Genomic DNA, 22,902 nt, shown 5'->3' with positions numbered 1-22,902 from the left:
AAGGGGAAATCGTGCCTGGGCTTCGGTACTCAGAGGAGGCTCCAAAGCCCTGGGATATGAACGGGGCCTTGCCTTAACAGAAAATGAAAGGCAGGCACCAAAGGTTGAGACCACGGGTCTGAGGAAAGGCACAGTTTTGCTGAAGTAGGCTTGTGTCTGCATCAGTGCAGAGTAAGATATTATGGACACAGGTCAGCTCCAGGATAAGGACAGAGTCTAGCTCTTAAATCAGCATAACTCCTCTTTTCTCTTACAATCAAGATCTCTGCCGCTGAGCCATACTATCTTGATAGATCCCAATATGGTTTGGTTATTAATTTCTTATCCTCTAAGGGGATATGCCTCATATCACCTTGAGTACAAATGGGAGAGGACCAGTTAACTGGAATGAACGCAGGCGGAACAAGTAACAAGCCCTGTGCCTAGAGACCAAAACTGTCGCGGCCCCAAATAGAAAAGGCGGCGCCGAGCCCTGGGACCTCTCTCTGAAATCCTCTTCCTCCATCAGCTATTTCTCCCGGAGCAGCCTGAGTCCACATCCCGTGAGATTATCTGAAGAAGCCTTGGGCCTCCAACTTCATTAAAACCACAAGAGGTGCGCGTCTGGGGGACGGGTGATAGTCTGGGCCCCTCAAGCGATAAGCCCACGACGCCCAGCCGAGGAGGACGACTCCTGCCTCCCAAGTCTCTGAGCACCAAGGCCCACTCTCAGGCCCCGCCTCCATGCTCCGCCCCGCCTCCTTGCTCCGCCCCGCGCCGGCGACGCCGACCAGGGGGTGGGCTTCCGTTTCCGGTGGCGGATTGTTGACGCCTGCGGCTGCGGCGGTGGCTACCGGGCCGTTGGGGAGGGGCCAGTGGGGGAGTGAGACGGCGCAGTGACAGGACCGCCGAGCGTGCTGTTGAGGCGACGATGGCGGAGGGGCCGGAGAAAGTCCGAGGCCGCCCTCCCGGGCAGGACGACGGCGGAGGGGACCACGAGCCCGTTCCTTCGCGAAGAGGCCTTCCCGCCGCCGCCCCACGGCCCCGGGACGGGCCGCAGGCCGAACCCCAGGCTCCGGGCCGGCCCCCAGCCCCGGGCCTCGCTCCCCCCGCGGCCGCCGCCGAGGAGTCGGAGCCGCCGCGCGAGCCCGAGAATGGCAGGGAGGCGGGCTCCGGCTCTGGCTCCGGCCCCGGCGCGGGCCTGCAGGCGCCGGTAGGCTGCGAGGCGCCCGAGGCGGCGGCGCCGCGGGAGAAGCCGGCGCGGCTGAGCGCCCGCGAGTACTCCCGACAGGTGCACGAGTGGCTGTGGCAGTCCTACTGCGGCTACCTCACCTGGCACAGCGGCCTGGCCGCCTTCCCCGCCTACTGCAGCCCCCAGCCGCCCGCGCCCAGCTACCTCGCGGGCGCCGGCGCCGCCGCTGCCCCGGCCGCCGGGCCGCCGCCCCTGCAGCTGGGCTATTACAACCCCTTCTACTTCCTGAGCGCCGCGGCCGCCGGGCCCGAGCCGCCGGCCTCCGCCGGCCTCACCGCCTCGGCTCCGGTCGCCGGCCCGGGAGCCCGCGCGCCTCATGTGCAGCCGCCAGCCCGGGCAGCCCCAGCGACGAGGGTAGGACCCGCCGCCGCCTCGCGAGCCCCGAGCGAGACCGGGCGGCAGGCAGGTGAGAGGCTCTTCGGGGAGCGACCTGGGGGCGGGGCCGGCGGGCCCCTCTCCGCTGTCAGCGCTGCCGCGGTCGCCGTGGCTTCTGCGCGTCTGTCAGCTCGCAGGGTGTGCAGCGCGGCCGAGCGTGCGCCTTCCCTTAGACCTAGCGCTCCGAATCGGTTCCCTGGCTCCCCGGACTGGTGGTTTCCACGTGTAAAGAAGCCTTTGCTCCTCAAAGCGTCCTCTTAGCCTTCGTCTCCCGGTGTGGAGTGAGATCCGAAGCTTAATTCACTCAGACGGCAGACCCGGCTGGGGGGAGGGGAAGTTTTGACTGGTGATGCTGGAAAGAATCCAGACATGGATGTATTAACTATATTATATATAGTTAATATGAAAACTGTTTTATGAATTAGGGACAGTGGAACTGACGGATGTTAAAGGAGATTTTCATGAATGCAAATGGAATTAGGAACCTTCGGGCCTTGGCTTCATCTTGTGTATCGTCTGTTTACTTCTGTATGGGAATTAGAATATTCTGAATCACGTACACTCTTTAGTGTATTATTTAGACTTTTTGTTTACTTTATCCAGCCACAGATAATATGGGACAAGACCTAGTTGCCTGAATTTGATTCAGAATTTAGGATGGCAGCGTGATAATCCCTGGATTTGTTACATAGAAAGCAAGACAAACTAAATGAATAAGGGGTAAGATGAGGGGCACAGGGATTTACTTCGTACCGTCTACACTTAACCTTGATATTTTGCTTAAAAAAAAAGTTTAATTTTGTGTCATAGGCTTGTAATCACCTGGAGTCTCCTCATTTGAATCCCTAGTGAAATGTATTGAGTACTTGAAATAATGAAATTTTATCTCTGAAATCATTTCTAAACATTAAGGGGGTGAAAACAAGCTTTAAACTGCTCAGTAAATAGTGAAGTAGCGTTGCTGTTTTAATAACATGCCCTGTTGAAGTCAATACCAATAATTGTTGCAGTTATAAAATTTTTTTTATCAGCAAGTTGTACCTTGACTTTACATTCATTACCTAGCTTGGGTTCCAAGGCCTATGTGCAACGATTAGTTTTCCTAACTTTTTTCTTTTTTTTTTTTAACTTACAGGTAGAGAGTATGTTATTCCATCCTTGGCCCACAGATTCATGGCAGAGATGGTGGATTTCTTTATTCTCTTCTTTATAAAAGCAACCATTGTCTTAAGCATTATGCACCTCAGTGGAATAAAGTAAGTTAAGGCCATTTGCAGAAGGGTTTTAATGTGCACTGTCTAGAGATCTTGCTTTAATTTTTTTTCCATGCTTGCAAGTGACTATATGGATAATCTGTGTGCCAGTGCCAATGATTTCTTTACAGGAGCTTTGTCAGATTTGCTTTCTTGTTGGTTTTAAGAAATAACTACAAAAGAGAGAAAAACACTTAATAAATTCTGCAAGGTGTGGGGAGTTTCACCTATCAAAAGTAGGTGAAAGGAACCTCCAACCCTGGTTTGATTTTATTCACTATTAGGCCAGTTGCAAATTTTTCTCTTACAATCGTTTTCAGAGTGGAGTATCTAAAGACAAAGGCATAAAGAGGTTTTGGTAGATGAACTATTAATAATCAGCTAGATGGCATTTCCAAATGGGGTTGCGTATACTGTCAGGCAAGTTCCAAGTGGACTGCAGAGTGAGCTATTTATTTGAATAATCTTCCTTTCAGATTAACAATCATAATAGCAGTTATCACTTGCTAAGCACTTTGTGTGTGCTAGGCTTCGTATGGACTCTTAATCTTGCCACCACTATAAAGTAGAGGTTAATCTCTCCATTTTATAGTGATTGAAATTTGGGCTTACACAAAGTTAAGCCCAGAATTTACAAAGGCAGTAAGTGACCGTCAAGTTCAGACCCTGGTAATTAAATTTCAGGGCCCCTGCCAGGAGCCTGAATGTTACTATGATTCTTCCCTGTCTCTCCCTCCCTTACGCCCTACACATCCAATCAAGTACCAACTAACTCCTTTCTGTTCAATCTCTTGAATAACCTTCAACCCATACCATTTCCTTTTCACTGTCAGAATTTCATTTTTCATCATTGCTTCTCCCTAGTCCAGTCACTGCCATCACTTGCTTGGATTATAACACAAGTCTTCTAACTGGTATCTCAGTTTACTGTCTCCTGTTTTATCTCAATTCAGTCTCTGATAGAAAACCAAAGAGATCATAAATTCTGATTCTGCCACTCTCCTGCCTTAAAATCCTTCAATAGTTTCTCATTGCCATCAGGGTAAGTCTTATTAATGTCCTCATATATTTTAACAGATACCCTTATTTCTTAATCACTCACCTCTCACACTTAGTTATTTGAGCCACACTGAACTGCCTACAGCTTCCATCATACTCTTGCTTAAAGGCTTTCTCTCTGGTTAGTCCCTCTCTCTGAAATTTCTCCCTTCTTAGTCTGGCCAACTTCTCTTCATCCTTCAGATCTCACCTTAAATGCCATTTTTGGGACGCCTCCACTAAGTTAAGTGTGCCTGGTACGTGTCTCCAAGTACCCAATGGTTCTCTATTATAGCCCTTTCCCCACTTCATTATTATTTATTCTGCTTCACCTGCTGGGTTAGAAACTCTGTGAAAGCAGAGACCATGTTGAATTCACTTGGCATTTTATCCCCAGGGGTAGTACAGCGTCTGCTCATGGTACTGCTTATTTGTTGAAGAAGCTAATGAATGTTTTGTGAAACTAGACAGTTGGAAACCTGAAGATTAGTTTATAATTTCAATTAAAGTTTTTGATTTACACTAATGAAAAAGAAATCAATGCAACTGCTCTGGTAACTGATTCTTTGTAACCGAAAACTATTTTTTGTAGGGATATCTCTAAGTTTGCTATGCATTATATAATAGAAGAAATAGATGAAGACACATCCATGGAAGACTTGCAGAAAATGATGGTTGTGGCGCTTATATACAGATTATTAGTTTGTTTCTATGAGGTAAGCTACTGACTTCAGCAAATATTAATAAATATTTAACAATCTAATTTTAGATTATCAGCCCAAGACAAAAATGTAGTGGAGGTTTTTATTTTTAATCATGTATTTGTCAAATGTCTTTTTTTCTAAATTTCCTTTAACATAATACTTTCCAAGTTAAAACTTTGGGAATGGAGACATTTTTCAGTTTCTTTGTAATACATTTCAGTCTTGTTGTCCGAAACTATATTTTAAGTTGGTTGTGGAACTTGAAATGTGTCTTTCCATAGAAGCAACTTGCTAAAAAATATAATGGGTCATAGAGAAATATTACAGTAGATATCTTGTGGTATTGAAGATGTTAGAGACCTGCAGAAATGCATTAAAAGGTTAACTCAAGTATTCTATGAAATTCTTCCAACTTGAAAAATTTAAAACATGAATCATATGGCAGGAAAATTTACCTTTAAAATTGGTATAGTTGAGCCAGTAAATTATTTTAAAATTATCCTTCTTTCCTTAGATAATTTGCATTTGGGGAGCAGGTGGAGCGACCCCAGGGAAGTTCCTGCTAGGGCTTCGAGTTGTGACATGTGATACATCAGTGCTTATTGCACCAAGTCGGGTTTTAGTGATTCCTTCCTCAAATGTTAGCATTACAACGTAAGTTCTTTTTTTTAGCTTAATGTATTGTGTACTTATGAATTGATTACTGTACTTAAAAATTATTTTCATAACTTATACCATTTGATAAAAGTATTTTTAGGATGTTGGTTCTTCATGGCATATAATAGGCTTACATTTATTAAGTTTAAGACAAAGTTTGAATGTTTTCAATGATTATAGACGCCTCTTCAGTATACAGCTTCAGAGGTAAGCACTTTATGAACGGTAGGTCACAGTAATGAGTGGAGGATCTGGGCGTGGCTGCTCTATCAGTGCTCCAGGCCTAGCTTTAGTATTCTCTACATCTGTGGATATTGGGAGTTTAGTTACTGCTCTGCCTTGAAGCTTCCATTTGGTAATACCTGTCATTATCCCATCTTGAATAGGCAATAAGAATTTTGACAGCTATACATGCGTGCATCCTGCTCCTAAGTGATAGAGCTTGTAATACTTCCAGTACTCATGGCTAGCTGTTGGCATCTGGCTCTGGGGGAAGGTACAGATAGTGATAATGGAAGTTGTGGAGGTGAGTAGGTGGTAATCAGTTGAGCAAAACAGGATACTGGCTGGAATTGCTGCCAGAATGATTCAGAGTTGGGTTGTTTAAACAAGAGACTCTAGAAAAAGCCTTGAATTTGCTCACATCTTCAAAATTTCCTTACATTTTTGTGATTCTAATAATCCTGGCTATTACTTTTAATGAGTCAATAATGGCTAATATTTATTGAGCACCTCATAAACCAGGCACTGTTTTAAAAACATTGCATATGTATTAACTAATTTAAGATAGGTACTATAGGTACTATTACCCTCTTATTACAGATGTGTAACACAACTAGTAGTTGGTAGAAAATGAATCTGAAACCAAGCAGTCTGGATTCAGAGCCCACACTCAGCTGCTGTGTTATCCTGTAACGGTTCAGTGCACTGAAAGGCAGAAATCTAATGTTAGTATGACAGTTCTCCATTCTGAGCTACTGTTGAAAGCTTTTTAAAGCTTTCCTTAATCACAGAAGCCCACAAAGAAAGAAGAGATATGATAAACAAATACAGTAATTTGAAATGCTGGTGCTCTTCATAGAAGGTAGAAAATGGGATTGTGTAAGTGTATTCAGTTTAGAAGATAGTGAAAACACAGTAAAAGTATAGAGGTACTAAAAGTAATGAGTGACTATAGAAAGGGTAAGTAAAGGCAATAGTTATTCTAGTCTTCTGTCAAAATACTAGAAAATACTGTAAACTTTTAGTTCACATTCTAAGACATATTATTGCTTTTCATGTGCAAGTTCTAAAGTCTAACTTTTATGTTACGAAGTCTTTAGAACTAGCCCAGGTGGTTTGATCATACTTTGCTACTTGAAAGTAATTCAGTTATCAAAGGTTAAAACTCTGTTAATTATACTTTGAATATGTTTTAAATACATCTTGAACTTGATAGAATACTATTAATCTATATGTAGTTGGTATACGACTTATCTGTTTTTTGTGTTTTTTTTTTTTGCTTTAATTTTTTAGGTCCACTATACGAGCTTTGATCAAGAATTTTTCTATTGCTTCTTTTTTCCCTGCTTTCATCACACTGCTGTTTTTTCAGCATAATCGAACAGCCTATGACATTGTAGCAGGGACCATTGTGGTAAAAAGAAATGGGGTCAGATGATGCCCCAAAAAGCCCTGAATTCCATACTCTCTGGAATAATGACAAGACTAAATTATGTATCAAGGCCATCAGTATCCCTGGGTTACATTAACTGATGATTTAGAAATTAAAGCAGTTGCTCCAGTGTGATGCAGGTGACTATGCTGAAAGTATTGATTTTACTTGAATGTCAAAGAACTTCTCCAGAAGAAAAACCTGTTAAGTTCAAGTGTTAAAATTTTTAGATTGAACCGAAGGCAAGTGGTGTCATAATCAACAACGGACAGTATATACATAAGATCTAAGGTATTTATTAGAACTTGCTGAGAGCATTTTCAGCTTTGAAATCTCCAAACGAAACTTTAACAGCTTATTCTGGTTTATCCCAAATGATGATGGAAAACGTCCAGCTGAGTTTAGTGTACACACTCACCCTTTAGTAACACTTCCTGAGGCAATTTTTGTCTTTGCTTTTTGGGGGGAGGGAGTGGGGACACACATTTGATAAGCCACTTAGCGCCCATCCCAGGAGCGGGTGAGTGAGTTAGCTGCAAGAGAGAGGGGAAAGTGAGGCCGGCGAGCAGTTCCCTGACTTGAAATTTTAAAATCTGTACTGCAGTTTACTGCAGGAATGATGTAACTTTATAACTATTCTTAATGCCTAAACATGTATTTGGGGGCAGATTTTGCATGATGAAAAAGTATTAAGTCATATTGCTATCTTATCCTTGATTTTTTTTTTTTTTTTAAAGAAAAAGGTAAGTTAGTGATTGCTTTTAATGGGGTTGGGGGGGAGGGTAAGTTTTCACTGTAAATTTAAATTGAAACTCATGTGCAAGTGTTTTCAGTGCCCTAAATCAAACCATAAATATGTGGGGAAAAGCAGTCCTATCAAACTGTTGCATATTTACTGTAATTACACGATATTCCCAGTACGTGCGCAGCATGAAGAAAGTGTTAGTGCTTTTCAGTGTTCTGAATATAACTTCTCTTTATATACAGGATATTCACATACCAGTTTCCTTTTATCATATTATATTGTTCCATAACTTTTGAAGCATCAAGGAATTAAATAATCTTAGCATTTCATGATTAAATACTAGTAGCCTGTGAAATACTTGCCAATTTTCCCGTGAGGGACTGTTCTCTGTAACAAGGAAGAGTAGCATTTCCAGACCTTATTCCGAGTTCTTTGGTTCTGTGGGCCAGAAGCTCATCTGGGGCCTGCCCGGGATGACATTTTTGAGGGAAATGTGAAGGAACACTTCGTGTTTTGCCATTTTAATTTAGTGCGCGTGTGTGCTTTTGTTAGATGGCCCAGTTAGCTGTGCTGAGGTGTATCTGAACTAAAGGTTTTGTTTCTTAGGCATTTTCTGCATCTGTTATTTTCCCCCAAAACACTAAACTGTGTTGAACAGTTCATAACTAGGGTGCTTACAGGATCAATCTAGGCTTTAGTTTGGTCTTAACAGCAAATACATTTGCTATTACTGTATCAGTTTTTAAAGTGGTTTTTTTTTTGACATTTAAAACGTGAATATTTTCAATTTGTTTATAGAAACCTTAACAGTGTCCTTAATGCCTTTTTTTATTGTAAAATTTCATAAACCATGAGCCATGGTTTATAGTTTCATGAAAACCATGAGCCATGGTTTATGGTTTTCATAAACAATGTTTTTCAAAATAATTTTATAGTAAATCTATCACAGAAAGCCTATTAGTTAAATGTGTCAAAATACTAAACAGATCATTCACCTGTTTGTGGGAAGATAAAGTGTTATGGCCCTTCACAGTAAACAAAGCCAAACCATCCACTAACTTCTTAAATTAGAGGAGAAATTAGGAAATGTTACATAAACTTACCAATTAGTAGTGTATACATTAGCATCAGTGTATACACCGCCTTTGCCCCTGATTGGGAATTGGAGTTGAAATGTACCCTTCCGACACGTAGCTCTGGAATACACCTTTAATGTATAATTTCCTCGATGGTTCACCACTTAGGCTATTTTTATACACTAAAACAAGAAATACGTAGTCCAGTTTGTTTTATACTTTAATACCTATGTAGATGCATTTCTCAGGATTCAAGTTACACTATGTAGCCCTATCAATCAAGTAAAAAGTGTTACTTTGTCTGCCTTTACAACAAAATCCAAGTCTGTTTATGAATTCAGCACTCACTTAGGGAGATTTTTGATTCCCAAGTTCGGGGGGAAAATGACAAAATGCGGAAGGGGGAGCCACATGTTTTTCTCTTGGGGCTGCGGCCTATTTTCACTATACTTTATTATATTTCATTTATAGAAATGCTGAATTTTCTGTGTCAAGACAGAATTCTCATACTGAAGCTCTACAGCCTAAAAAGGCAAAAAGAAAGTTGTCTTCATAGTATTAATATCATTCATCACTTTTACAAGATAATAAGGGAACAAAAATTAGGAGTCATGCTGAGAATACTATTTATTTCAGTGAAAATACCGTATGTAAAACCACAGGTCATGTGGTTAATTTAGGCATCTAGAAACTCTACCTGTTACGAAATATGCAGCCTGAGTGGCTCCTGCACCGTGAGAAAAGTCTGACATACTAAATGCACGCTGGGCTGAGCTAGGTGAGTGGGAGCGGCGGCAAGCAAACTGTGCTTTTAGGGCATCTGTGACCAGAGAGAGAGCCAGCACCTGTGTGGTACTCGTGTGGCACTGCTTCAGAAGTTACTTCTTTCTCCCTAAACAGTCACCTAGTTTCTCCCAAATATTCAGGATTGAAAAAACTGCATTATATTTGAGGGCTTTGTCTAAATTTATAAAAGTCTATAATGTTTGTTTCAAATGACAGTAAAAATTGTTCTAACTAACTCTAAAAGGAGGATTTTTTTCCCTTAAGTGACTTGTTTGGGCGTTGCACTTAGGCATAAATATTTCCGGCAAAAGGAAGACAGGAGTTGAAAATTGAACTACTTGGGAATAAAGGGCTTTTTGATGGGAATGTATTAAATTTTTTTATTCTACACTTATCCCTATGAAAACAGGCTGTTGTTCCTTTTAAAGAATATTCCTAAATAATAGCAGTATTCCTAAAATCTGGAAAATACTTCAGTTACTTGCCATTTCCCACCCCCGCACCCCACACCAAAGGCCAAAATCTTTGCAATACGTGCTTGCCTGGGTAAAGTTCCTCCTCTCAAGCTGTGTGCGTATTTCTTTGCAGTTCATTATAGTATGGCTTGATCCACAAACAGTTTCTGATGGCCTGCCTATAAATGAAAATTCAACATTCTATTTTTAGTAATTTGCCACCAATTTGTATTCTTTGTCTCAATAAATACCTGGTCGCCAATGCTTTTGTGTTTTGCCTGTTTCTTTGAGGTTTGCTCCAGAATCCCTTGCTTCCAAATACAGCTGCTCTAGCATTCTCTGCCTTCAGGAGATGAATGCTTTCAGAAATAGAGGTCTATCAAAAAAAAAATCATCCACTTTGAGATATATTCTTTCAGCAAGTCACTCAGAAGTTAGCTGTAGATGACTAAGCTTTTAATGTTAAACTAATCCCGTCCGTTCCTTAAAGTTGTTAGCCATTCCAACCGCAGTGCAAGATACTAAGGACCTACATTACATGTGAGGAACCAGAAGTCAGAGTCTCGTAGCTAGTAGAAGACTGAGCTGGGCAATTTAATCCTAGTCTGGTCTTGTTAAGCATTCCCTATTCAGACCTTTACGAACAAAACTAGGACAGGACACACAACAGGTTCCTCGAGAAACACAAAGATAATAAAGGATAAACTTAAATGTAGTTAACCTGTGGCGTGGTCTGAATCCTGTACACAATGTGCTGTTAGGACCTCGGCCATGAACTACTACACATTCTGGAAACCACAGTGGATGTCTGAGGTAAGCTTATAAAAGTCGCCCCATATTACAAGGAAACGAAAGCTCTGACATGGTATATATAGGTGGTGTGTGTAGCCAGCTAGACCCAACACACCCATTTTTCTCAATTTTACTGTACCAAATTCATCAGTTTCCATTAAACAGGCCCAGCACTTGACATACTGATACAATTAAAACATAAGTTCTTCCCCAGGCTAAACCAGGAAGTTTATGGCCTGGTTACAAATTGCTAAAATTAGTCCAACACTTATTTCAAGTAATAAAATCCTGATTCCATGAATAATTCCAAGAGAAATTTGTAACAAATAGCTAAAGACTTATTTCAGTTGTCTGAATTGTACTTCTTAATGCCCCAAACTGTAAATTACTAAAAAACAACCTACCACTTGAGAGTGTCATGCCTGGACCTCATGCATCAGAAGTCTTCCAGGTGCTCATGTAATGATTTTGGGCCCTACCTGGACCCGGTGATGCATCAATCTCTGGTGAGCAGGTCCCAGGATATACATTTGGCCCACCTCACCAAGCACACTGATGTACATTCAGTGAGAACAACGGACCCTCTTGTAAATCAATCAAATTATATAAACGTACCTGATTATTCCATCTTTCTGCATATGCCTTTCTTACCTTCAGAGATTTTCAGTTAAAAACAATTCCTCATTGATCCAGCATGAGAAGCGGGCTTTTATTGTTTTCTTTCCATAACGTTTCCCCTTCTTCCACAAACAGTGCTTGACTTTCATCTGTGTATGGAGCATGGAACCCAAGGGTGCTATTACAGCCACAGGGAGTGGGTCTGCAGCCTGCACCAGTCCGACGAAGAGATACCTCTGCTGGGCTTAAGCAGGGACTGATTTGAGGCTGGAGCTGCTACCACGAATGTTTTCTATAGCTGCCGTGTGCAGCCTGAGAGTTAAAGCAGTTGAGATGAAAAGCCAAGTCCTACCCAAGTCCCAAACACTCTAGCCCTAGAGATCTCCATTCTGGGGGCCAGGAGATTTCATTTATAAGATAAGCCACCCTAAGTTTGGTTTTCAGTTACTTGCTTTAAAAAAAAAATTACTAAATAAAATGAAATATTTCCAGCACATTTTTAATGAAAAATCTTTCCCAGAAGAGAAAGCCTAATATTCCCATCCATATCGACCTAAAGAATGGCTAAGAATGAACGAACGTGCAGTTTAGTTAGGCATTAACTTCTCCGCATCAACACCCCACAGGTTTCCAGTTTACTTCTTTTAGCATTCACCATCATCTTCTGCCCCAAAGAGGTTCATGTCAAATGTGTATTATTTAATAAGGTGAGAACTATAAATACAAAATTCCTGCTCCAAAACCAGCATTGGATGATGGCCTAAGACATTTTCAGTAAGAGAAACCATGTCACTGGAAACAAAAAAAGCTCTTAAACATTTTAAAGTACTGAATTTAACCGCAAGTTCAGCAAAATAAAAGTCGCCACAGAATAATTATATGTACAAACTGAAGAATACAATTATCAAACGCTATCCCAAGAGCACTTTTATGGACCATAGGAAAGACATCTAGTTACAAAAAAATCGATAAAATAATCCAAAAGAAATTCCACAAAATGACCACTGAAGTTTTTGTGGGCTATTTTGGGCATGTATCTCCAAGAACTCTTATCAATAAAACATTGTCTAGTCACCTATCAAGGAAGATACAAGTACAAACAGAAATGGCTGCGTGTGTTTATTTTCAACTTTTAAAAAGGTATGTCAATTTATATGCAGAGTAGGTGTGATTCCTAGCACCAGACATAAAGCAGGGTTACACTTCCCCTTCACTTAGGAGTTGTCCAAATCACTTCAATGTATTCTTCAGAATTTTTCTTCTACCAGACCATTGTTAACCTTTATAAAAAGGTTCCCTTCCACTAACACTCATACCTTCACTAGGATTTAACACTAGAACAAAACATACTTCATAATTTTTTATTGATGGCATTTATCCCATGGTTTAACATGTTAATTATACTGTAATAAACATGGCTTTAATATTAAACATTTCCTTATTATCCAAAGTCACCACAGTCCATTTCAGTAAATATAAAAATATATGCTTAATACTTTGTACAATACTGGTTTTTGGTCCAAACAAAAACTGGATCAGAAAAGCCAATAAACTCACTTTAAGAATCCCCAATTTTTTTTTTAAAGATTTCCAAATGGATTTAGGCAACTTTGAATAATGGGATTTACATAATAAAATCTGAGACAAGACTAAACAACAAAAAAAATTTTCTAACACAAAATTAAAATTTCAAGTTCACAGATTTATGTTATGCCAAAAAAGTACAGAAACAAAACTGTATTTACACAAGTTTCATAATAAAATAATGAAAAAGGCAAGACAGGTGATAGTCAGAAGAATGCCAATATAGAAATAGCATATAATTATTAAATGGAGAATGAACTAGATCTAACAAGTCCTTAGTATGGACCATTCTTTAATCAGGCTTCCTCTATCAGAAAATTTTAGTGCACAATACACCCAACTCACTCACTTCACACATACACCAGCACAAACTCAGCATAGAAATCATTCATTTCAACATCCTCTAATCTATACAGAATTCCTCAGATATAATTACAATTTCAATGCGTTCCATAAAACGCATATCAACGCACATGGTGGTGCAGACAAAGAGGTTGTATACAAAGCCATTGTCTTGAGCGGGCTTGATTCCTGGGTTCAGCCAGCCTATGCCAAACCAGTGAATAATTTGCTGGATCATAAAACATTTTTGCTGAAGAAGTAGTCACCGGTCTAGCTATTATTTTTTTAAAAGGGGGTGAGAGAGGTGAAGTTGGGGTTTCTGAAAAGAAAAAAGGAGGAAAATTCCAAAATTAAAGATCTGACTTCAGATAACCCAGCACATAGTACAATCCAGAATCTGAAAGTAGGGCACCAGCTGTTGTTAAAACAGTGTGTATAACACCATCAAGACCTTTATTTCCTGCGTCTAACAGCAGTCTTTATCTTGCGACCAGAAACTGAAGTTCCAGAAGAGAATGAGTTTTTCCCATTTGACCTGTGAAAAACAAAAACTCTGTAATGTGACATGATGCTCAGATGAAAGTTCACAATCATAACACTAAATGTGACTGGTGATGGGGTGGGGGACACTACTTTCTGCTACACCTCATACCCTCAGAGAGAGACGCGCGCACACACACACACACACACCCTGCTACTTTCTGCTACACCTCATACCTGAGACACACACACACTCCTGCTAGAGACAGACACACACACACACACACACACACACACACACACTCTCTCTCTCTCTCTCTCTCTCTCTCCTGCTAGTTTTCTTAGGCTATGATCCTCCAAAATTGTAATATGGTAAATTGATAGAGAACGTAGATTTTACCTCAACTATACTGCACCTTGGTGATTCTAAACACACACACACACACACACACAAACACACACCCTCATTATGTTAAATTCTCCATTTCAACAAAAAGCTCTCTTACCCCAGAGTAAACGCCGCTGGAGGCTGGCTAAATTGAAAGCCCCCTGAGCCAGAGGGCTGGGCTGAGGCTGCAGGTGTGCTGGCATTTGCACCGAACGTGAACACTCCTGATGGATTATTGTTTGTGAAGTTGAAATTTGTAGCACTGCTGCCAAACTGGAAAACAGAACCTGCAACAGATGAAGCAGAAAAACTTCATTAAGGCAAAAATGATGGTTCTTCTAGTAATGACTCTGACTTTTACATACAAAAACCTGTAAAGGGTTAAAGCTCTTATGGTCACTTAAAGAAAATTAAGTATTTTCTCCACTCACACAATATGTACCTGACACCCTCAAACAAGTGACCTAACTCACCCATGACCAAGGAAAAAAGGGCAAAGTGGACTTTTCGCTAAGACCGTGGAATCAACAAACATACTTACCTCTATCTTCTTCAAAAATTATGTTAAAATAACAGAAAAGGGAATTTTACAATAAATGGAAAGGAGACAACACAACAAAATTTTGAAGTTGGAAGGCTAACTGGAGCCAAGTACTAAACTAGCAGCAAGGGAAAGCACAGAAGTCTTTCCATTTACACTAAACATACCCAAAAGGTTTAGGTTCCAGGTACTTCTGGAAGTGAGAATGAAGGTGTGACTGAAAAAAAAAACCAGCAGAATGGTAGAGTATCTGTTTAAGAAGCAGATACCTAGATCAATCCCTCCCCAGCACCAAACAGGATAATAAATCTCCTCTACCCAGCGGAAGAATAGAACTTTAGTCTCTGGAGAGGCCTCTGGACCAGGGGACATCACACATAAAGGCAAGGATACCATATTGAAAACAGAAGGATTCAGAGTAGGTTGATACAATGAATATTGAGAGCTGCAGCCTTCCGCCACGACTCAGCTCCCATAACACTGGCAATCAGGAGTATATATACCCTTCAGGAAGGAGACTGGAAGAATCTTCTCTGGGGAATCTGGCAGTCTGAAAGAAAAGGCCTAAAGATATTGTACTAGCATCCAGTTCCTCCCAAGAGGACAAGCCTGTTAGATAAACCTACAATGATATTCAAGATCTGTAAGCCCTAACCACATACAATGAATTATCGAGTGGTATTTAGGTGTCCTGCACTCATAAAGTTATAAGTAGAATGGAAGAAAATATTTGCAAACCATATATTTGATAAAGGGCTGATATCCAAAATACATACAGAACTCCTACAACTCAAGAGCAAACCTTCCCCCTGCAACAAACAAAAACCAAAACCAAACCAAAAAACCCCTCAAATAACCCAACTAAAAAACGGGCAAAAAAAAAACAAACAAAAAAAACGGGCAAAGAACCTGAATAGACATTTCTCTGGAGACAACACACGGGTAAATATAAAAAGATGCTCAACCTCACTAATCATCGGGGGGAATGCAAATCAAAGCCACTAGGAGATATCAGCTCACACCTCTTAGAATGGCTATTATCAAAAAGATAAGAAATAACAAGCGTTGGCAAGGACGTGGAGAAAAGGGAGCCCTTGTGAACTGCTGGTAGAAATGTAAACCGCTGCACCCACTATGGAAAACAGTATGGAAGTTCCTCAAAAAGTTAAAGATAGAACCACCATATGATCTAGCAATCCCATTCTAGGTATTTACCCAAAAGACTTTAAACTAGGCTCTCAAAAAGATAGCTGGACTCTCTCATTCATTGCAACATTATTCGCAATGACCAAGATGTAGAAACAACCTAAATATCCATAGATAGATGCACAGATAAAGGAAATGACATATATACATAAAATGGAATATTAATCTTGCAATATGGGAAAACATGCACCTGGAGGACATAAGTGAAATAAGCCAATCACAGAAGAACAAGTACTGCATGACTTCACTTCTCTGAGGAATCTAAAATAACCAAATTCACAGAAGCTAAAAGAATGGTGGCTGCAGAGGAGGGCTTGGGAGTGGGAAGAAATGAGGGACTGCTATTCAAAAGGTATGAAGTGTCAGTCATGCAAGACGCGTACATTCTAGAACTCTGCTGCACAATACCGTGCCCAGAGTTAACAACACTGCATTGCACACTTAATTTGTTGAAAGAGTACATAGATCTCACGTTAAACATTCTTACTACAATTAAAAAAAAAAAACCCAAACACTACAAGTAGAGAGGCAAGAAGCACCAAACACGTGAGGAAAGTATTTCATAAGAAACACTAAGACCAAAACAATAATAAAGAAAAGCAATTTGGAGAAAACTAAGCAAAAGCTTTAAGAAGGGGAAGAAAACCCCCTGCATCATTAATATCTTCAAGAGATCAATAGATAACACTTCTAAAACAAAAGCAAAAGGATATAAAAAGGAAACATCCACAGAACAAAGAGGACCACTTGGAAATTAAAAAGTAATACAAGTGGAGGTAAAATCTCAACAGGTGTGTTTAAAAGTAAATTGAGGGGGACTTCCCTGGTGGTGCAATGGTTAAGAATCCGTCTGCCAATGCAGGGGACACGGGTTCGAGCCCTGGTCCGGGAAGATCCCACATGCCGCGGAGCAGCTAAGCCCGTGCGCCACAACTACTGAAGCCCACGCGCTGCAACTACTGAGGCCCATGCGCTCTAGGGTCCACGTCCCACAACTACTGAGCTCACGTGCTGCAACTACTGAAGCCCGCGCACCTAGAGCCCGTGCTCCGCAACAAAAGAAGCCACCACAATGAGAAGCCCGTGCACCACAACGAACAGTGGCCCTCGCTCACCGCAACTAGAGAAAGCCCGCGCACGGCAACAAAAACCCAATGCAGCCAAAAAGAAGTGCTTAACTGTGTGAAAGTTGGGAATGCTGTTTATAGGTAAATCTAAACATACACATCTCTGTTTTGCCAAGTACAAGAGACAAAAAAAGAAAAAGACATGCATGGTTTCAAAGTTCAAAGAAAAAAATTATACTTAAGACATACAGAACCCAAGTACGGAAACAAAGGACATGACTACCACGTACTTACTGGAATTAGGAGCTGTCCCAGAGCCGAATGCAGACTGACTAGGCGGCTGTCCGAACACGGGAGGCTGGCTACTGCTTGACACTGTCCCAAAAGTAGGCGGCGCAGGCTGAGACCCAGCAGAAAACAATGCTGCTGAAGATGATATCGATCCAAAGCCTGTGGGGTTAGGCTGGCTGGCACCTTGACTTTGTCCAAACGTTGGGGTCTGGCTAGCACCGAACGCTGGACTGGCAGATGGTGCTGAAGGTCCAGTGCCGAATACGAAGGAGGATCCTAGAGGCCCAGAGAGACACTGAAATCACCATGATGGTCAGAACGAGATAAGCCTCAAGGAATCTCTATCAACGGAAGGGCAAAGTTCAAGCTTCTTTCCAGACTCTTACCTTGCTGAACAGATCTTATCAAGACAAGTTTTGAATACTGATTAAGAAAGAATACAATTCTCTCTACCATTATTTAGTAAAGCCATATGAAATCCAAGTAAACAAAAACTTCTATTAACAAGCCTCCTATCTGAACAGCCAAAAATTTTTAGGTCTTTAAAGAGATAAATTAAGAAGACAACTGATCTGCCATCAGAAGTGTGACACACTGCAGAAATCAGCTAATGTTGTGATTACGTATCCGTTGCATAATGAGGACTAATGTCTATTAAAATAATCTTCAGTGTCTGGCTATTTACAAGTTAACATTGCAAAGAAAACAAACAAACAAACCAAAAAAAATGACAAAAAAACACTTGAAAAAAACTAAAGATTATACTCCTAATGAGATTAGAAGTATTGCTTCCAAGAGTTACTTACACTATACACAAAATGAACATCATTCCACATAGTGAATAACTACAACACCCTGGGTAGAGATGACCTAACAGCGGCCATGCTCTTTTGTGGTATTATTTGCCAAGAGTTCATCTGCTTACAATGAAAGCCATTCAAACTAACATGTCTCTTCTTTTTTAAATGTACCTGCAGAGCTCGATGTGGTGGGAGCTCCAAAGCTGAAACCAGAGGCAGCAGTGTCACTGCTGCTGGCACCCGGACCAAAGACAAATGGGGCGACAGCTGTGCCCGCGCTCGACGTGGTTGCTGGTTTGCTCTCTCGAGAAAACAGCAAAGACTGAGATGTACTGGATTCGGCAGAGTTCCCAAAGGCAGAGCTGCTCACAGGACTGCTGGCCTGTCCAAACACAAAGGCAGCCGCAGGCACACTGGAGGATGCGGTGGAACTACCAAACATGCCGCCAGCAGCTGAAGTGGCCGGTGTACTTGAACTAGAGGAACTGCTGTTCAGGAAACTAAACACTGGCTTTGCTGTACCTTGATCTGTAAGACAGAAATTAAGAAATAAACAAAAACCTTTAAGAACAGGTAACACCAGAAAGCATTTTTTCCTAGCCTAAAGTCTAAGAGTCCATTAGAAAACAGAATCATTAAGTTTTTAATATAGATTCATTCATCGAATGGACATCTGTTACGTTAAATTTTGATGCAGTCAAATATATCCACCTTTTCTTTTATGGCTTATGAATTTTGTCTAACATAGCAAAACCTTTGGCATTCAGATTAATAAAAATAAAAAATATTCCTTAAATCCACATCTAACTGGATACTCTGGATAACAAATTCAGACAATGGGAGACAGCTACACTTTTATAAATTTGATTTCGCAATTTATGTTAGCAGGATTGTAACTTCAATTTATCTGAACAATGGCCAATTTTCTCTGCCGCCTTTATTGACTGGTGTACCCTTTGCTCACTAATTTGTAACTCTACCTTTACAACGTACTAAACTTCCAAACCTCTACAGTTACTGTTACTAGGCTATTTTAGCATGTTGCAGGTTCTGCTGATACTATAAAATACAAATTGGAAATGTTAGTAAATACAAATGGGAAATGCTGTCCAACTATTTATTCTTGATTTGGAGAAAAGAGAATGATTTTTTATATGGTGACCCTGAATCCAGTTACCTTCAGTAGAAGACTTTTTTTTTTAAACTTGTTCCAATAATATCTCAGTTCCAACACTACTTACTAGACAGGGCTGGTCACACTGTGGTATGGGCACTGGTATAATTTACAGAAAATGGAGCATGTTAGCTCACTTTCAGGTGGTTTAATAGGATGTTAAAAATGTCTATTTCAATGGAAACAGTATAGCAATACCAGGATTAAATTCGATTAGACCCTATCTCATTTTTATTCCTTTCTAAATAATAATGTATAATTTAGTTTTTGTTTCCTTTGAAGGGTGTTTTAAAATTTAAGTAGAATTTTATAGACAAAAACTGCTCACACCTATGTGTTGAATTCCATACAGTTTTTTTTTAGGTTAATTTTTCATTTTCTCGTGTTTCTAATTTATTATTCAAAAGTTTTCATGTTCTTTTGCATTGTGTTCTGGGAAATTCCAGTTCACTAATCCAATTTATCAGCTGTTTTTTTTTTCCCCCTGCTCCTCAGTCCACACAATGATTTTATTTCACAAACCATGTTTCTTTAACTTTCAAAAATGCTATTTCATTTTTTTCTTCCAGATCTTAGTTTTCATAATCACCTCTATTTCTCAGGGATTTATCATATTTGTTGTCTATGTTCTTTAAATGCCAGATGAAGGCTGGTTATCTCTATTTGTAAATGAAGGCCTGTACATAAAGATTTTATTAGTTAAAAAATATTTCATGAGCTTAAGAAAAAATGCTTATTTTCCTGAACAGTATATGTAATTCTGATTATAAAAGCCCAAACAGAAGGGAGAAAGTCACGGACAAATGTGCAAATATTGTGGGCTTTCCATTAGAGCTGTATTTCTCAAAATTGGATATGTAGATAACTTCATCAGAATCACGGGGGGGGATTCTGAAGGAGCTGAATCCTCAGCTCCTTCCCAGAGAGTTCTATTACTGGTACTCTCTCAACTATTTCCAGTATAAACCACTCCTTGCCTTGCTACATTTGTTGACATCTTATAAAAAAACAAACAAACAAAAAAAAAAACAATGTTTAATACTTACCAGCTGTAGTACTGGTTTGAGCTCCAAAAGCAAAAGTGGCCTTCGTTGGCTGTTCAGATTCCTTCTCAGATGGTTTTGCCATACTGAAACTAAAGGTCGACTTGGAAGAACCCTCGTCTTTGGTTTGCTCTGAGTTCCCAAAGGAAAACACTGGTGCACACTTTGGCTCTTCACTGTCAGCTTTTTTCCCAAACACTAGAGATGTAGACGTGACAGGCTCTTGCTGTTTCTCTTCTGTCCTTCCCAAAACAAACAACGAGGCAGATGGCAGGGGGGCAGGGTCCACGCTGCCAAAAGTGAACCCTCCTTTGGAGGCAGGGGTTTCTTCTTTTTTTGCTTCTGACGTCTGACATGTGAAAGGAGCCACTGAGACGCTCTTGGTGTCTATGGTTCCAAAACTGAAGCTGCTCTTGCTCTCAGAGGTCACTGTGGTGTCAGTAGCAGCAGGGGGAGGGTTAACAAAACCTGAACCAAAGCTAAAGCCTGCAGATGAAGATTTAGGCGGTTCTTCTTTCTTTTCTTGCTGCCCAAGACTAGACACCCCAAACTGAAATGGAGCTAAAGAAGGCAGATTGCTTAAACCAGAAGCAAGTCCAAACTTAAAATTACTATCATTTTTACTATCTTTTTTAACTTCTTCAGGTTTAGAATCAGATGAAACTCCAAATTTAAAATCTCCTATTGGTTTAGAAAATTTAAAGCCTTCACTCAAAGGGGTTACAGACCCAGAATCTAATGACACACCTATTTTGAAACCTCCCTGATCTCCAAATTTAAAATCTCCAGTGTTTGTTAAAGTCTGAGAGGGCCCAGAAGAGGATGACGGGATACCAAATTTGAAGGATGAGGTTGCTGGGCTCGAAGATGAGGAAGACGGGCTGAAGCCTTCAAAAATATAAGAAACACCACAAAGACAATGAATTAGTACTGCTCTCTCAAACAGAATGCCAACCTTGAAAAGTAAAGGGACATGGGACAACTCTGAAAAGGCCTACTTCGAAGAGTATTAGTTTAACAATGGCAGTAAACATGAACCAAGTTGCCCATATTCAGCATCTCGATCCTCACAACTACACTGATGTGCCACATTTCATCTACCAGACTGACAGAGATCAAACAAGTTTGATAAAACAGTGCTGGTGATGAGACCAGGAGTAACAGACACTCTAGACATGGCAGGTAGATGTGTAAATCAGCACAAAATTTGTGGAAGGCAACTTGCCAATATTTACCCCAAATTACAGACACATGTACCCTTTGACCCAGCAAGTCTACAGCCGAGTCTTTATTTGAATGATAAACTCAAAGGTATGCAGAATGCCATATGCAATCCAGCCAGCTGTAAATGAAGAACAAAGTCCAAGCTAATCTGTGGTAACGTCAAGGGTGCAGAAAGGCGGTGTGGTATACAACCTTTTCTAACAAGGTAGAGAGAAGTAAGAATATAGAGAATAGAAGTATATTTGCTTGTGATGTGCATAAAGAAACATTGAAAGAGTTACAAGAAACTAACCACAGATAGCTATTACCATTGGTGGAGCAGGAAGGATGGAAAATGAGCCAGTGGGGACAAGAAAGAGACTTTTCACTGTGAATCCTGTCATAATTTGCTTTTTAAATCTTGTGAGGACATCATGTGTTATTTACTTAAGAATTAAAATTTTTAGCACCAAAGAACTAGAATTGTATGAGTGGAAGCAATATTTTAAAAAATAAAAATACTATACTGACAAGATCAAAGTCTTGGTTTCAGAATTCTTCTCTGTAGTGGAATAAACTAGAAATGAAGCACTTGAATGACTGGCTCAACACAAAAATCATTAAACGGTGCCAAGGTATTCATCCATTACTCTGTTTACCCACATGTAAATAAAGACAACTGACAGCCAAGGGCTTGTAAAAAGCGCTTGTCTTCAGATTTCCCCCTTTAATGATTACCCACCCCACTTTCTTTCCATAAGAAACTTATTTGAAAAATTATATCAGAATCTCAAAAGCAGGACTTTCCCTGGTGGCGCAGTGGTTAAGAATCCGCCTGCCAATGAAGGGGACATGGGTTTGATACCTGGTCCGGGAAGATCCCACGTGCTGAGGAGCCACTAAGCCTGTGCGCCACAACTACTGAGCCTGCGCTCTAGGGCCCGCGAGCCACAACTACTGAAGCCTGCGCGCCTAGAGCCCGTGCTCCGCAACAAGAGAAGCCACTGCAGTGAGAAGCCTGTGCACCGCAACGAAGAGTAGCCCCCGCTCGCCGCAACTAGGGAAAGCCCGCGTGCAGCAACGAAGACCCAACGCATCCAAAAAACAAAAAAATCTCAAAAGCAAATGGCTATCCACACGGTCTCTGAAATACCTTAAGTGATATTAGACAGAAAACTAAAAACAAAGGTGCCAAAGACAATAATTAACTAGTTATCACCTCTGCCTCAAAGGATCTCAAAGGCACGTCTGCCTCAAAAGGAAGGTTTAAAGGTATGGTGATTACTGTACTACGGGTGGGGAAAATGGGAAAGGGACCATAAGGTAGCAGCCACAGAAGGAGCTTTAGTGATCTTCTAAAACCCAAATGCAGTGTTTTTCAAACCAGTTGTATCCCCCT

The 22,902-nt window shown here is 40.7% G+C and overlaps 2 protein-coding genes across 2 annotated transcripts in view; one reads left to right on the top strand and one right to left on the bottom strand.

Annotated features, from left to right (window-relative positions):
- The first annotated feature begins 803 nt into the window (after positions 1-803).
- FAM8A1 (family with sequence similarity 8 member A1) lies at positions 804-7,650 on the top strand. The gene is made up of 5 exons (XM_068558215.1): positions 804-1,637; positions 2,742-2,862; positions 4,490-4,613; positions 5,116-5,255; positions 6,774-7,650. The coding sequence occupies exons 1-5, from the start codon at positions 911-913 to the stop codon at positions 6,916-6,918; spliced, it is 1,257 nt and encodes a 418-aa protein (XP_068414316.1). The 5' UTR covers positions 804-910; the 3' UTR covers positions 6,919-7,650.
- A 4,231-nt stretch (positions 7,651-11,881) lies between these two features.
- Positions 11,882-22,902, bottom strand: part of NUP153 (nucleoporin 153) — a 75,586-nt gene continuing 64,565 nt past the window's right edge. Inside the window, exons 18-22 of the mRNA XM_068557924.1 lie at positions 20,304-21,188; positions 18,255-18,611; positions 17,287-17,559; positions 14,297-14,465; positions 11,882-13,845 (exon numbers count right to left, since the gene is read on the bottom strand). Of these exons, the coding sequence (XP_068414025.1) occupies positions 13,764-13,845; positions 14,297-14,465; positions 17,287-17,559; positions 18,255-18,611; positions 20,304-21,188 (1,766 nt within the window). The 3' untranslated portion in view covers positions 11,882-13,763. The remainder of the gene's footprint in view (positions 13,846-14,296; positions 14,466-17,286; positions 17,560-18,254; positions 18,612-20,303; positions 21,189-22,902) is intronic.

Source organism: Eschrichtius robustus, chromosome 12 (assembly GCF_028021215.1).
Source record: "Eschrichtius robustus isolate mEscRob2 chromosome 12, mEscRob2.pri, whole genome shotgun sequence".
Taxonomy (NCBI): Eukaryota; Metazoa; Chordata; class Mammalia; order Artiodactyla; family Eschrichtiidae; genus Eschrichtius; species Eschrichtius robustus.
This window is presented reverse-complemented; position numbering and strand designations above follow the sequence as displayed.